The sequence below is a fragment of the Hypanus sabinus genome, chromosome 10 (assembly GCF_030144855.1).
Source record: "Hypanus sabinus isolate sHypSab1 chromosome 10, sHypSab1.hap1, whole genome shotgun sequence".
NCBI lineage: Eukaryota > Metazoa > Chordata > Chondrichthyes > Myliobatiformes > Dasyatidae > Hypanus > Hypanus sabinus.
The window spans coordinates 32,521,118-32,538,038 of record NC_082715.1 but is presented as its reverse complement, the minus strand read 5'-3'; the positions used below and the strand labels follow the sequence as shown (position 1 = coordinate 32,538,038).

The following is a 16,921-nucleotide window of genomic DNA, read 5'->3' as shown; positions in this document are numbered from 1 at the left end:
ATTCATGAGCACTGCCAATTCTAGATGAATGTTGTCTTAAAAGTCTCATCGTAAGACCTCCCACTTGCAACGTGCTAACCCTGTTAAACAGCCTTTTCTCCCCCCAGGTCTTCCTCCAATAATTTGATAATTAGGAAAACAAACTGAAAAGTATATTTTACAATGCTCCACTGACAATTTTTCCTGTGTCATTCACAGCAGTATTCAAATTAACCTTTAACTTCTGAGAACTCTATGACACTCTAAAGAAGATGATAACTTTCTTTCATTGATAGTAAATACTGAGTTAATCAGCAGATGGAGTTATAAGTTTCAGTTGAAATCTATGATTTATTTGGTGACTGGATGACTTGGTACTGACTACCACTAAGAATATTATTTACAGTTAATAATTCATTTTGTTTTATGACCCTAATATTCAGAGATTATTGCTATCATACTTTGGGTCCTGTTTAATATATTAAGTTCCTGTCCATTGTTGAAAGCCTTTTGTGAATACTTTACGGCGATAGATTAAACGGGAAAGGGGAAGCTAGATGACAACATTTATTTATTTAGTTATACCGTGTGGAGTAGGCCCTTCCAGCTCAAGTCATGTCGCCCCAGCGACTGCCTAAGGTCGATTAACCCTAACCGGACAATTTACAATGAGCAGTTAATCTATCCAGCACGTCTTTGGACTGTGGGAGGAAACCCGAGCACCCAGGGGAAACCCACGCATTCCATGGGGAAGACATACAGAGACTCCTTACAGAACTGCACTGAAATTGAACCCCAAACTCATGAACGCCCTGGGCTGTAATTGCATTGTGCTAACCGCTACACTATGAAGATTCAACCAGTGGTTTTATAGTTCTGACTCATGAATAAAAACAAATCCCAGCTTCCTTGAACTTGTTTTTTCTGAAGTTTCTCCACTGTAACAAAACTTCTAAATTTGCTCATTTATTCCCTCATCAAACAAAGATAAAATTAATTCTTGTAATCTGAATTAAGCTAAAAAGGCCGTTTTTCTTATTATAGAATCAAGAAATTACACGACAAATTCTATTCAACAATTCTCTTTTGGTATATTGTATTACCTCAGGGTGCAAGTTGCTGTTATATCTTCAACTTGTAGTTAGAGTGTCTGACAATTACAGCCTGAATTTGAATGCAACCAGGATATTTTTCAAAAGTAAAAATTCCACATGTGCAGAATATATCCAATATTTTTAGTTAATTCTGAGGATCAGCCAAAGAAATGTGCCTGAGCGTTGGAGTATTGAGAGGAACAGATAAAAGTTATTGTTTAATGTCCTGCTTACCTATTTTAATGTATATTTAGCTTCAATTTTTTAAGGATGGGAAGTGGTGTTTGACAGATTTCGATGTGGACAGAAGTAACTAGGCTTTATTTTAGCAAGTTCAAAGGAGCGAAAGGAATGATTGACTGATTGCTCTGTTTGCAGACTCCAGGCAGGCCCAGTCGTCACCGCCATGGTCATACGATCAGTCCTATCCACCTTATCTGAGTCAGATTACATCACCTTCCATTCATTCCACAACTCCTCTTTCCTCCACCCGTGCCACAGGGCTTCCTGCAATCACTGCTGATGTGCCAAGACGACTTTCAGGTAGACACAATCTCAGGAGCAAACCTCCTACGTATTTAAACTTCTGAAGGTGGTGGGAGAGGGAGAGGGTAAGAATTAATGGGTAAAAGATCTTTGATAAATTTGCTTACAGAAAGAAAGCATCGCTACTTTATTTGAATTTGTGTTTGATAATTGGTATTACTTGTTTTCATTTTCTGTTCTTACTGTCAAATAGAGTTTGCTTCTGGAAGTAATATATTTTATTGAAATGATGGTTGTAGTAGCTCCCTTATCTGAATGGCTGCAATTAAACAATATGCAGTTTTGGAAACAGCATCCTACAGCACAGAAACAGGCCATATAGTCCACTGTGTTCACACTGACCATCACACATTTTTATTCTTTCTACATTCCCCTCTTTTTCCACAGATTCTACAACCTACCTCACACTAGAGGTCAATTAACCTACCAGGTTGTATATTTTTAGGATGTAAGAGGAAATCAGAACACCCCAGGAAACCCATGAGGTAACAAAGAGAACATGCACACTCCACACAGATAAACATAAGACATAGGAGCAAAATTAGGCCATTCAGCCCATTGAATCTACTCTGCCATTCCATCATGGCTGATCTTTTATCTCTCTGAAACCAATTTTCCTGCTGCTTTCTCCCCATAACCTCTGATGCCTTTACTAATCAGGAACCTGTCAATGTCCATTTTAAATACACCCAATGACCTGGCCTCCACAGCCATCTATGGCAATGAATTCCACAGATTCACCACCCTCTGGCTAAAGAAATTTCTCCTCATCTCTCTTCTAAAAGGAAGTTCATCTATTCTGAGGATGTGCCCTCTGGAACGAGACTCCCCCACTATAGGAAACATCCTCTCCACATCCACCATATCTAGGCCTTACAATATTCAATAGTTTTCAATGAGATCGCCCTCATTCTTCTAGACTTCATTGAGTACAGGCCCAGAGCCATCAAATACTCCTTATATGTTAATCCTTTCATTCTTGTTAACCTTCTCTGGATCCTCTCCAATACCAGCATATCATCTCTAGAAAAAGATGCCCAAAACTGCTCACACTGAAGGTCAGGAGATTTGGAGCTTAGAAATCCCTCAGAATGATACCTAGTTTGATTCCCTGCAAAGTATTTACTTCCAAAGTGTTTACCAAATAAAACCTGAGAGGATTAATAGAAAACATAAAAGGATATTTTCCATGAAGCTATTTTGTGATTCTGGGTAAACTTGCAGCAGTAATTATCCTACTGCGTAACAGTATCGAAGACTTATGAAAATACAAAAATACTTCACAGGCCAATTATAGCTAAGAGCAATAAGTGTCAAAAGCAGTTGATTATGTGCAAAACATTAATATTCTCCTTTTTTTCAAGTTGCGTGATTTTAAAATTTGTGTTTGTTGCTGTATTATTTCATTTCATCTTGCACATTTTTGTCTTAGTTGCTCTAATGTTTTTCTAGCTGTCTTCCATTTCCCACCTTGCATTCAAATCTATATTCACCATTTCTTTCCCTGAACTAATCTTACGTGTCTGAGCACTGCCTACCAATGTTTCAGTTTTCAAAATTATCTCCCTTCTATCTGAAACATTTTCTCTTCATTAGTTCTCAGTTCCTGCAGCCTACCAGCCCTCCGAAAGTTTTAATTCCTATTCCCATTCCCATTCCAGCATGTTGCTCCATGGTTTCCTCTTGTGCCACGATGAGGCCATCCTCAGAGTGGAGAAGCAACATCTTATATTCCTTCTACGTAGCCTCCAGCCTGATGGCATGAAGATCGATTTTGTGTTTCCCTCCCCCTCCCCACTTCTTCTCACCTGCCTATTACCTGCCCCTGGGTCATCTCCTCCTTCCCTTAATCATATAGTTCATTCTTCCCTCCTACCAGATTCTTTCCTCTCCAGTTCTTTTGCTTGTCCTACCCACCCAGCGTCATCTATAACCTTCTAGCTATCCTACTTCCCCTCCCCATACCTTTTTATTCTGCCGTCTTCCTTTCTCATCCTGAAGAAGGTTCTCAGCCCAAAAGGCTGAAAGTTTATTCATTTCCAAAGATGCTGCCTGACTTGCTGAGTTCCTCCAACATTTTGTACGTGTTACTTTGGATTTCCAACATCTGCAGAATTTCTCATGTTTTCAATTTCAGCCCTATGTACAGTATGTTCCCTTTCAATTTCACCCCACCATTGACAAATACATCTGTATTTGTTTAGGCCATCAGCTCTAATTCCCTCCACATCCCTTTCCACTGATTTTGTTAAAACTTGTCTTTTTGGCTAAGCTTTACTGTTAAGCAGTATCTTCATAATGATACCAGTTTAAATCTTTCTGTGGTCCTGCGGAACATTTTGATCCTATCTCCTGCATTGAAACCCCTTCAGAAATGGAAGTTGTTGTTAATAATGGTCAAAACAGGAATTTAAAAAATCAGCAAGTTATTTTGTTTTGGCACAATATTATCGGACCTCATTGCAATGACCCTAGATGACCTTACTGACATTGCCAATGCTGATAAGTATTGGTAGGTGTAGACAATAAATAGAATTAAATATGTGGAGACAATGAATAGGATTAAATAGGAAGTGCCAGAAATACCTAGGAGGCCAGGCAGTATCTAGGGGGGAAAAATCAGAATATATGCTTCTGATTGTTGATTTTACATCCAAATAGGGAGTTTTTTGGCTTTTTGAGAGCTAACTGGTCTGTTGTTTAGCAAAAGTATTTGTATACAAGATAATGATGTGCAAGAAAATACCTTCATATGTTGGCTTGACCTCCGTCCACCTCATTATGATCTTGCACTGTCTATCAACATAGCATTTCTTCTGCAGCAGAAGCACTTTATTCTGTGTTCTGCAGGGGCACAGTGGGTCAGGCGGCATGTATGGAGGGCAACGAACAGTCGACGCTTCAGTCCAAGACCCTTCGTCAAGATTGGAAAGGAAGGTGTCAGACGCCAGAATTAAAAGAATTAGAGGAGTGTGGGGTAACAGAAACCGGCTGGCAATAGGTGAAACCCAGTGAGGGGGAAAGGCAGGAGGGAGGAGAATAATGTGAGAAGCTGGGAGCTGATTGGTGGGGAAGGCAAAGGGCTGAAGATGAAGGAATCTGATAGGAGAGGACAGGAGACAATGGAATAAAGTGAAGGAAGTGAGCAACTAGAGGGAAGAAGGTGAAGGTGGTGGGCAGGTTGCGAAGGCAGGGGGAGGGAAAGAGGAGGGCTAATGGCGCCACAAGGATAAGGAATTATGGAGGCGGTGGCGAGGAGGGACTGGTTACTAGAAGTTAGAGAAATTAATATTCACGCTGTTAGATTGTGTCTCTATTCTGTATTCTATTACTGTTTTACCTTGAACTGTCTCAGTGCAATATCTAAAGAATTGATCTGTGTGAACAGTGTGCAAAACATGGTTTTACTGTAAATGTGACAGTAATAAACCAGTTCCAATTCTAGTTCCAGTAAGTGACTAACTCTACACAGCACTCACCTTAGACATTAATGAAACTCCCATACTACTCCCTTGTAAGTGAATATTTACCGTTTAGTAGTCTTGAATGTTATTGAGATGGAACACATTAAAGCAAATTGTTAGTATTCCAGCATTCACTTAACGTATGACTCTTCAATGGAAGAACAGGTGAATAAGAGAAGGAGTAGGTCATGAGCCTCCTTGAACCTGCTCACCATTCAATATGATCATGATCAATCTATTTCAAGCCTCAAAACTTCCAGAAATTTGTCTATCGCCATTGTAGATACTTCAAGTACCTCCACAGCTCTCTGGAGTTGAGAATTGCAGAGATGCACTCCCAAGAAGAAATTTAGGGAATCAGGAAATAATTCACTCGCTACAGAATACCTGGTCTCTAACCTACTCTAGGAGCAACATTGTGGAAGAGATTTTTTCTGTTAACAGTTGTGTGACTTGTACTCAGCAAAGATAAAGTCAGAATGTCAGAGGCAAGTGGTTAGATAATCCATGGTTGGTGCTGTCATTATCTGGCACTCAGACAAACTATCACATACCTAAATGCATTAAGTTCTACTCCCTTCAGACACAGATTCCTTCATGATCTGAGAAACAGTGAATTATGCTGAGCCCATGGATTCATAAGTGAATTATCTCCATGGCGGAGGGCAGAGCAGTGATGAAGTGGCTGAACTGAAGAGGAACTCATGCTGGAATGCTTCACCCCCAATAACCAATCTGTCCTTCTTAGTGTCAGCTATATAAAGGCATAGAATTCACATGTTATATATGCTGTTTACATTTGCTCAAAAAGTTATTCAGATGAAGTGATCCTTGCACCCACTTTCAGGCAATGTTCAGTTCAGCCTTTGTTACCTTTTGGGGCTAGTAATTGCTTTGCTATTCCTAGAAAGGTGTGTGTTCTGCAAAATTCTTTGAATTAACTGGCGCAGTTAAAAGATTTCTATGACACCTGCAGAATTTCAGTTGCACGTCACTCACAACTATGCAATGTGCTGTTACATAACATTGAACACTGTTTGCTCAATAGTTGACGTTTTAGGAAGAGACGCTTCATCAGCTCTGGAAAGGAAGGGACCAGGAGCCAGGAGAAGCAGGTGACAAGGAGGACGAGAATGAGTAGGGAGTGAGGGGCAGAAATGACCAGGACTTAGAGAAACCAATGTTCATGTCATTAGCTTCCTGTTCAGTTTTCCACTCGCATTCTGACATTCCTGTCCACAGTCTCCTCTGTTGCCAAGATGAGGCCAAACTCAGGCTGGAAGAGCAACATCTCATATTCCACCTGGGTAGCCACCAACCTGATGGCATAAACATTGATTTCTCCAACCTCCAGTAATTTGTAACCCTGCCCCCCGCCCCACTTTCTCCTTCTCCTCCCTCACCTTATTCTAATTTCTGCCTCCTTACTTTCGGTCCTGATGAAGGGTCTCAGCCTGAAACTTCGGCTCTTTCTGAGTTCCTCCAGCATTTGTGCGTGTTTCTCTAAATTTACAGCATCTGCAGAATCTTTTGTCTTTATGACTTCTGCTCACTGCCTGGTGACAAAAGAAAATGCATGACATATGCGAATTTAGGAGATGCAGGGCTACAAAGAACATCAATGAATCTCTGCCCTTTAGTATAGAATTTCAAGATCATGGTTCAAATAATATTTAAAGTCATCCCGAGCTGAGAAGCAAAAAGTTACTTCCTGATTATTTTTCAATACTTCAAGCTTAATGTGGACATGGGCTTAGTGAATGAAGATGGGATTGGGTTACCCACAACTGAATCATCAGAACCAACACAATGGAAAGGTTCTCAAATGAACAAGGACTGTTTGGGTGAAGGGAAATAGGCAAGAATTTAACTTTAGGGAAGCAACAAGTGTCTTTGTGGGTGAGCTGAGGGTGTGTGTAGGAATTGAGGAGTTTGGATTAATCTGACACAAAAGTTGTAAGTTGTAATAAAGCAGTAGGTACTATTTAAGATTTCAAATTTTACCCTAAATGTCTTTAAGAATCATAGAGATATACAGCTCAGATATATAGCTTCAGCTCACTCTCTCCATGCCAACCAACAGGTATTTATTTATAATAAATTAATTTCCCAGCACTCAGACTATAGCCTTTAATAGCATGACATTTCACGTGCTCCATTTTATTTATGCTGGAAGAGCCTCTGCCTCCACCACCAGCACTTCTGGCTGAGCAGCAAGATTTCAATCACCCTCCGGGCAGAAAGACAATGCGTCCTCAAATTCCCTCGCAATCTCCTACCCCATCTTAAAATTATGCCGTCTGTTTATAAGTAAGGGGAAATGTTTCCCATTTATTAGCCTATCAGTGTACCTGATAATCTTGTATACCTTAATCCTGAGCCCCTTCACCATTCTCTGCTCCAATCAAAAACAAATCTGGCTTATTCAAAGTCTCCTTATCCAATCTGTTTTCATAAATGAAAGGAACTATCCTAGGCAATATCTGGGTTAGTCTCTTTCTAACACATTGGACATCCTCTCCCCAACCACAACTCCATTGCAATCTGATCCTTCCTGTAGCGTTGTGACCAGAAATGAACACAATATTCCAGCTTTGGGCTAACTAATATGCATCATAAGTTCCCACTCTCACATTCTGTGCCCCTTGCTAATGGAGCAAGTCATCTCAATCGTGCTATCTGCCTGTGGAGCTGCTTTCTGAGATCCTTGGGCATGTCCTCCAAAGTCCGTCTGTCCCTCAGAACTTCCTAGAGTTCGGAATTTCATTATCCTTATCCTTATTTGTCCTCCCAAAATACATCATCTCACATTTCTGATGATTCAATTCCATCTGCATTTCTCTACCCACCTTCCCAACCAATCAATAGCATTCTGTAGCCAAAGACTAAACTCTTTGCTAACCATGATATCACCAATCTCTATGTAATCTGCAAACTTACAATTCATACTCACATCAGATTTTTAATGTATAGAACCTGTTGGAAAACTAGCTCTTGACCTCTTACCACCATGGCAACTTCACACCTTGAATCCCATGGGATTTTACCATCTCCCATGCAGGACCTTGTTAAAGAGCCAACTAAAATCCACGTAACAGAAACCACACTATCCCCATTGACACTTAGTAACCTCCATGCCCCCCCACCAAAAAAAAAAGAACTGTACAAAGTTATGCTGACTGTCCAGGGTTAATCCCCAACTCTCCAGTGCAAATTAATTTTGTACCTTATAATTTTTTTTCAATAATTTCTTTCTTACTATTTTTCGACGCGGCAACTTATCCCTGCTGTCTTCCTCCAATAAAGGTAGCTCATTTGTTGAACTCCATTCATTTGTACCTCTTCTGTGGCCAAAGAAGATCTGAAACTTTCTGCCAGAGCCCCTGTGATCTCCTTCCTTGCTTTCCATAGCAGCCTGGGATATATCTTAGCAGGCTGTGGGGATTCATTCATCTTTCAGCCCACAAGGATAATTCATAATTCCTTTGTTGGTGGTAATTTATTTTAGAATTCTACCTCCAACCTCCTCCTCAAAGAGTTCTCTAATTACAATTTCCTTCCACTTGGTCGATACAAATGAGAATATTAATTTAAGATCTCATCTACATCCAGATTGAGGTTGCTTCTTTGGTTCTTTATTGGATCCTCTTATACCCTGGCTACTCTCTCATAGAAACATAGAAAACCTCCAGCACAATACAGGCCCTTCGGCCCACAATGCTGTGCCAATCATGTCCTTACCTTAGAAATTACCTAGCGTTACCCATAGCTCTCTATTTTTCTAAGTTTCAAGTACTATCCAGGAGTCTCTTAAAAGACCCTATCGTATCCTTCTCCACCACCATCACTGGCAGCCCACTCCATGCACTCACCACTCTCGGCATAAAAAAACCTTACCACTGACATCTCCTCTGTACTACTTCCAAGCACATTAAAACTGTGCCCTCTCGTGCTAGCCACTTCAGTCCTCAGCAGAAAAAGCCTCTGACTATCCACATGATCAAAGCCTCTCATCATCTTATACACTTCTATCAGGTCACCTCTCATCTTCCGTCGCTCCAAGGAGAAAAGGCAGAGTTCACTCAACCTATTCTCTTAAGGAATGCTCTCCAATCCAGGCAACATCCTAGTAAATCTCCTCTGCATCCTTTCTATGGTTCCACATTCTTCCTGTAGTGAGGCATGCTTATAAAATGCTTTCGGATTCTCCTTAATCTTGCTCTTCCAGCTATTTCAAAGTTCAAAATAAATTTATTATCAAAATACATATATGTCACCATATACAATCCTGATTCATTTTCTTGCAAGCATACTCAATAAATCCAATAACCATAATAGAATCAATGAATGACTGCACCAACAGTGTGGACAACAAGTGGGCAAAAGACAACAAACTGTGCAAGTACAAATAAATAAATAATCAATAAATATCAAGAACATACGATGAAGAGTCTTTGGAAGTGAATCTATAGGTTGTGGGAATATTTCAGTGATGGGGTGAGTGAAGTTATCCCCTCTGGTTCAAAGAGCCTGATGGTTGAGGGATAATAACTGTTCCAAGTCACGGTGGTGTGAGTCCTGAGACTCCTGTACTTTCTTCCAGATGGCAGTAGTGAGAAGAATGCATGACCTGGGTGGTGGGGGGCCTTGATGATGGTTGCTGCTTTCCTGCGACAACATACACCCTCTTCACGTTACTTCTTGTTTCTTTAATTACCCTTCTAATCATTCTATATCTCTCTTGGTCCTCTTTACTGTTTTCTCTTTTCTAAGTCAGCAACAGCTGCCTTTTTTTTTCATCCAGAAAATACTCAGTTTACTGAGATTAAAGTTCTATGAGTTGCTGGCAGTGTAATGGTTAATTCGTATATGACCATGTTGGATTTACTTTTCTCCAAGGGAACAGACATTGAAAATCTAAACTATTTTCTGCTTGCAACTGTATTTTTCCTTGTTTATGAAGTAGTTCCTGCAAAGCAATTATTTTTCCCCTAGGTAACATATTACACAAATCACCTGCTGTTCAACATATTGAAGGAACTCAGCTGCTTGACGAATATAGTAAGCTTATAGAATAGGACTAAACGAATAACATATTGCACAGCCTTTTTATAATAATCAACATGCAGAAAACAGCAGAACAACCTCTGCAATTTATGATATACTTATTGCATTTCTCTGCAATTTATGATTCACAAAACTCCTTCAGACAAGTGGCAAACTTCTTACTAAATAAGCCTGTTTCTCAGTAGATTAACTTTAATTTTTTAATTTCCATTCCAACTCTGAAACAACTGCGACTTGTATTCACACGGAGTTGTGTTCCTGTAACTGAAAGAAGGACATCTGGGGACTCTTTTGTAAGTTTATTCGTAGTATTGAGCTGACTGGAGATTCTGAGAACTAGAATGAGTACAGGAATGGGATTAGGGAAGCATTCAAATTCTCTTATTTTACGCACTCAGACTTATTCTATAACATAACACTAAAAACATACTGGAGGAATTCAGTGGATCGGGCAGCAACAACGGAAGGAGTTGGACATTCAATGTTTCGATTTGAAGTCCATCATCTGTACTGAACGATAGAAGGGGGGTAAACCTATGTATACAAAAAGTTGGAGGGAAGTGGCTGGTCAAGAGCCAGAAATTGATAGGTATATCCAGGTGAGGAGGTGTGATAGACACATGGAGGATGAAAGACTGGAAGTAGCGACAGAGGCTGAGAGACAATAGGTGAAGGCATTAAAGGGCTGCAGATGATGGAATCTGATAGGAGTGGAAGATGGGGCGTTGATTCAAGTAAGCAAGGTTGGGAACAGGCAGGGTTGGTGGATATTCCATAACTGGCTGATCTTTCTATCTAAAACAAAATTACATTGGTTGAATTACTATAGGCATCAGCCCTTGAGGTGAAACTTCTTAATAAAATTATGAATCAGAACATATTCTGACAATGAAGAAAAAGAGAATATTACTGGAACAAAAAAGGTCTCTACTAAGGAGTGAACCCACAGAAAGTGGACTTGAAATCATAATTCAGAACACAGTGGCATATTTGAGTTGTCCGTCTCCTGAGATAGGGAGAAACAAAGATGTTTGCCTATATTCAAAGCCCTGCTACAGAGAAGAAAGTCGACTTTGAGCCCCTCTGAATCACCTGTTCTAGGGTGGCAAAGGCAAACCTATGAGATCAAGTAGTTAACTTTCTTAGCCAGTTCTGTCTTAACACAGTTCACATGCAGAAATCCAGATGACAAACAGATGTGAGCAACTAATTCTTAAGTTCTTTAGAGTAGGACACGTGAAAAATCTTAAGGTGGGTCGTCTGTTCTCAGTTCAGGATGGTGGTTGTGGGAAGTGACTCTGTTATATTCATTCCCTGAAAAGCATTGAAACAATGTGAGAATTTCTAGGTTAGGCACCCAAATAAGCCTCACTTTGAAAAGCTTCAAATCAACAAATTAAAACTAAATATATCTTGGATGTAGTTTATCTGAGAAATGGTTTCAGAAGCTATTACTATCAAAGTGCCATATCAGAAATCACTGCAAAACACATACTACTGACATCTCTCTACTTGGAACAACAATTGACAGTTATATTTTTCCTAAAATTTAAGGTCTATGACCTTTTGTCAGAACTGATTTTGTGTATTTAGTTTATTGATTGGATTTGATTGGAAAGGTTCAGCTGACAGGATGTTCTGTGCATAAACATGACACATCTTCAAGCCAATGAAAATATCTGACAGATTTTTATCACATTTTCTATAAAAATATTGTCCATTGCTATGGAAAAAAAACAAATAAACATTCTTTTAACGGGAGAATATTTTTCATTGCAACAAAATAACAACCTTTGCTTTTGCAAAGAGATTAATCCTTTGATTATAATTCAGTCAATTTCAACACATGGGATAGGATGAACCGATCCAAACTGAATTTGTTGATAGAATTGATTTGGAGTATGAGACGAAAAGCATTTTTACATATTTCTTATTGAAATTAAAGCAGATGAGAGAAAAATTAACCCACTACAGCTGTTGCATGTGAAAGTCATGTTATATTTAGAACAGATTTAATTTGTTTGACTCAGTAATATCTTAAAATCAGATATGCAGCATTTTGATTTGAATCTTCAATAGGCCTCCTATTGGGTGTCTCAAGTCTCTTCTAGAATTAAAATAGGTCCACTTGAACAATTGTGAAGTCCGCTGTTTTATCCCGGATAAAATCATAATCCATTTGATGGGAATATTACAGAAGTCAGTGTCAGTTTACTTGACACGTATTTACAGATTAGTAGAGAAGGAATTAGTTGGGCTGGCCAGTGGTGTAGTGTCATCAGCACTGGATTTCGAGGTGGATGGTTCTGAGTTCGAATCCGTCCGGGTCCCCACCTGGGCAGCTGCAGAATCTGTGCAGAAGAAAGTCCTGGGAATCTATATCCGTATGTTGCTGCAAAAACCCTATGGACATAGCATCCGTATCCACAGGGTCGCCATGAGTCGATGGCACTCAACAACAGGGAAGGAATAGTGGTCCACAGAAATCCCAAATACACAAAGCATCTAGAAACTATGATCTAAAACAACACTGCTGGGAAAAAACTGAAAGAAACAAAGATGAGCGAAATAAACATATGTGTCTGCCAGTTTATTAGGTACACCTGCTCATTAATGCAAATATCTAATGAACCAATCATGTGGCAGCAACTCAATGTATAAGAGCTTGCATATATTCTCAAGCTTTTCAGTTGTGGTTCAGATCAAACATCAGAATGGGGGAAGGAATGGGACTTTGACCGTGGAATGATTGCTAGTTCCAGATGAGCTGGGTTGAGAATCTCAGGAACTGCTGATCCCTTGGGATTTTCACGCTCAACAGTCTCCATAGAGAATAGAGCGGGTCTGTTGGTGGAAACACTTTGTTTCTGAGAGAAGTCGGAGGAGAATGACTGGACTGGTTCAAGCTGACAGGAAGGTGACAGTAACTCAAATAACCACATGATACAACAGTGGTGTGCAGAAGACCATCTTTCAATGTACATCACATTAAACCTTAAAGCAGATGGGCTACAGCAGCAGAAGACCATGAACGTAAGGCACCTAACAATCAGGCCACTGATTGTATATAGCATAGTAGAGTGAAGACAGCAATCTAACCTTCAGCAATTAAAGAGACAAGAGATCGGAACTTCAGATATTCATAATTCTCTTCTCATCATTTTAAATTTATTACAGAAATAAGCTGTATATAATAGTTTGATTTAATGTTAGTTTATATTTTCTACTTTATTCTTCCAGCCCCAGGTAAAATATTTGTTTTTGTGTGGTGGTGTTTAAGTGTGAGGAAATATCACTGGCATAGTGCCAGCTTCATTGAGACATAATCATTAGTTAATTAAGGGCTGCATAACTTTGCATAATATGTTAATAAGTAACAACATACAGGAGACATATGTTGTTGCAGCATTTATTGCATCAACATTTAATTTGCCTTCAGGTAGTTTAAATGTTCTTTATCATAATCCCAGAATATAGCTTCTATATAAAGCAACATCCTCAGGTACAATATGAGTCAGCCCGGTTTTATTCCCACAATCCATTTTTCTTTGTAGAGTACACCTGGACTAAAGGCAGCCAGGAATAACGTTTTTAATGTACCACAAAGCAAAAAGTTTTATTTTGCTTTAACCGAAAATTGGAACACGTATAACTCAGGATTGAGAGTACAGGATGCCAGCTATATTTTTTCTGTATGGCGACACACAGTGACACACACTCAGTGCTCCAGTCATCGCCACGTGCCCTGTCCTTCACACATGGAAAGACACACAGTGGCACAAAGTTTATATTACATTTTATTTAATTAATTTCCAGCACAATTTCTAATACTGTCAAGACCAGTGCTTATTTCCTATCCCCAACTGCACCTGAGAAGGTAGTAATGAGCCATATTTCACAAGTACTGTTGTCATACTTCAGAAGGTACAACAATTCTGAAGCTGTTAGGTGGGAAGTTCCAAGATTTAGGCACAGTACCATTGAAGGAACAGTATTATAGAGTAATTTGTCAAGGAAGCAGGGCCCTCTGCCCAACAGATTTATGCTAACCGTGATGCCTACCAAGCAAGTTCACTCTTCCTGTATCTTCCTAAATCCCTTTATCCATGCACTTATTCAAAACGTCTTTTAGAGGAGTATCTCTGAGACAGGATGGTGTGACTTGGAGGGGACTGCAGGTCACCATGTTCCAATATGAGAATATTCCACCATGCGCCTGTAGAAAGGCTTGGGATTGTCAGGAGTTGAGTTACTCACAGCAGGACAACCCAGCCTTTAACCAAAGATTTACATGGCTGGTTCAGTTAAGCTGCAAGTTAATGGTGACTCACCTCCAACCACAACACCCCCCACATTTCCACAGGAAATTGATGATGGCAAACTTATTAAGTACCAAGGAAATATCAAGAAATCTCTGTTGCCTGGTACCTATGTAAAAGGAATGTTACCTACCACATAACGCACACAAAATGCTGAAGGAATTCAGCAGGCCAGACAGCATCTATGGAAGAAAGTACAGTCCATGTTTCAGGCCAAAAACCTTCGGCAGGACTGGAGAAAATAAAGATGAGGAGTAGATTTAAAAGATGAGGAAGGGGAGAGAGAAACACAATGTGAAACTAGGAGGGGGGAGGATGAAGTAAAGAACTGAGAAGTTTATTAGTGAAAGAGATACAGGGCTGGAGAAATGGGAAGTCTGATAGGAGAGGACAGAAGGCCATGGAAGAAAGAAAAAGGGGGAGGAGCACCAGAGAGAGGTGATGGGCAGACAAGGAGATATCATGAGAGAGGGGCAAGGGGATGGGAACTGGTGAAGGAGAGGGTGGGGGGGCATTACCAGAAGTTCGAGAAATCGATGTTCACGCCATCAGGTTGGAGGCTACCCAGATGGAAAATAAGGTGTTGTCCCTCCAACCTGAGTGTGGCCTCATTGCGACAGTAGAGGAAGTTCCCACTTTCCGTTCCCATTCTGATATGTCAATCCATGGGCTCCTTTACTGTTGCAATGAGGACACACTCAGGTTGGAGAAACAACACCTTATATTCCGTCTGGGTAGCCTCTAAACTGCCAAAGGTTATCGGCCTGAAATGTTCTTTTTTCCACAGATGCTGCCTAGCCTGAATAGTTTCTTCAGCCTTTTTTGTGTGTTGCTTGGATTTTCAGGTCAAAGATTCTTCATCAGGACTAAAAAGTGAGGAAAGAAACAGGAAGTTTCTTCAAGTTGCAGGAAGTGTGGGGGAGGGATGGATGCAACCAAGTATGGGTATCTCTGATAGGATGGGGCTAGGGTTGCTATGGAGGAATGAAGGTATGTGGTTTACAGATACATAAGAACAGTTAGAGAGAAAACTACAGGGGGACCTGTCAAAGCTGTTGCAAGGAACAGGGGAATGTTGGAAACACCCAAGATATCAGGCTAAGTCAGTGCAGAGATAAAATTTGAGCTAGTATTACTGTTGGATAACCTTGCAGCAGGACAGGCCATTTCTGATCCATACAGAGAATGCAAGTTGCCTGAAACTGTTGATTCAGTATTGAGTTTCAAAGATTGCATCATGCCAAAATGGAAGGTGAGCAGCTGTTCCACCAAACTCTCTTCATATTCCACCAAAAAAAAACCCTAGGCAAATTCACAACTTATTTTTCCATTGGCAAAGTACAAAAATGCACATCTAAACCCGGTTAAGGCCAAGACAAAAAGTTTGTTTGCATAAACAAGTGTGTGGTTTAACATAAAAAAGATAAGTAACTATTTTTCATTCATAAAGCAGTGAGACATAGGAGGTGAATTAGGCCATTTAGTTCATCGGGTCTGCTCTGCCATTCATTCATAGCTGATTTATTTTCTTTCTCTATTCCTTTCTCCGACCTTCTCCCCATGACCTTTAATACCTTTACCAATTAAGAATCTATCAACCTCTGCTTTAGATATACCCAATGGCTACATCTTACATCTGTGCCATAATATTGATAAAAAAAATTCTGTAACTTCCTTGTCCTTTCAAGTTCCCATATACAGAGCTCATTGGCAAATATTGTCCCAATATTATCCATGGTAGAGTATTAATTTTAAGACAAAATCCATTGGACCAACCAGAGCATTACTTCAGCATACACCAATACTCCAGTTGTCAGAGACGGTGGGCATTACCTATTTCAACTGGAAATTGGTCAGGAAAGCCTAACACTTGTGGTATTTTCTTATTTTCTTCCTCTGGATATTACAGGATCCCTTTTATAGACAGGAATCCAGTGCCCCCCCCCCCCCCCCCCTCGCCTCACCCCAATGAAAGGAGGATATATCGCCAACACGTTAATTGTTATTTTATTTTAAACGGAGAAATAGTTTTAATTGTCTGCTTGGATACATTTTATAAACATTATTCTTACCTATAGGCATCCATCAGAGAAAGCTGAGCTAAGGGTTAAGAACAATGAAAATCATGCAATATTTGCTCCTCCCGTAAAATCTATTTAAGTCCTAACCAGACAGTCTTTATTATGCTTTCTCTTATTGTCTGAAATAAAGGCTGAAGGTAATCATTAAACTTGCATCATCTCTTTGTTTTTATTTAATGTCACCTGACAAGACCATTAATATGAATTCTAGTAGGTAGCGACTTCTTGAACTAAATGTCTTCTGAATACTTAAAACACTGAAATGGAACAAGATTAATGTTTGTCCAGATTTCTGAGGGTGTTTGTTAAGGAGAGAAAAGCATGGACACGCAGCTTTCAAAGTAAAAAATTGTTTGCATTAACTACTGATC

At 39.8% G+C, this 16,921-nt stretch overlaps 1 protein-coding gene across 2 annotated transcripts in view; it reads left to right on the top strand.

Moving 5' to 3' along the window:
- Positions 1-16,921, top strand: part of runx2a (RUNX family transcription factor 2a) — a 174,051-nt gene that overhangs the window by 142,678 nt on the left and 14,452 nt on the right. Inside the window, exon 6 of one of the 2 annotated variants that reach the window (XM_059981625.1) lies at positions 1,452-1,616. The exons of the other annotated variant lie outside the window; for it this stretch is intronic. Coding sequence (XP_059837608.1) covers positions 1,452-1,616 — 165 coding nt within the window. The remainder of the gene's footprint in view (positions 1-1,451; positions 1,617-16,921) is intronic. 2 annotated transcript variants of the gene reach the window in all.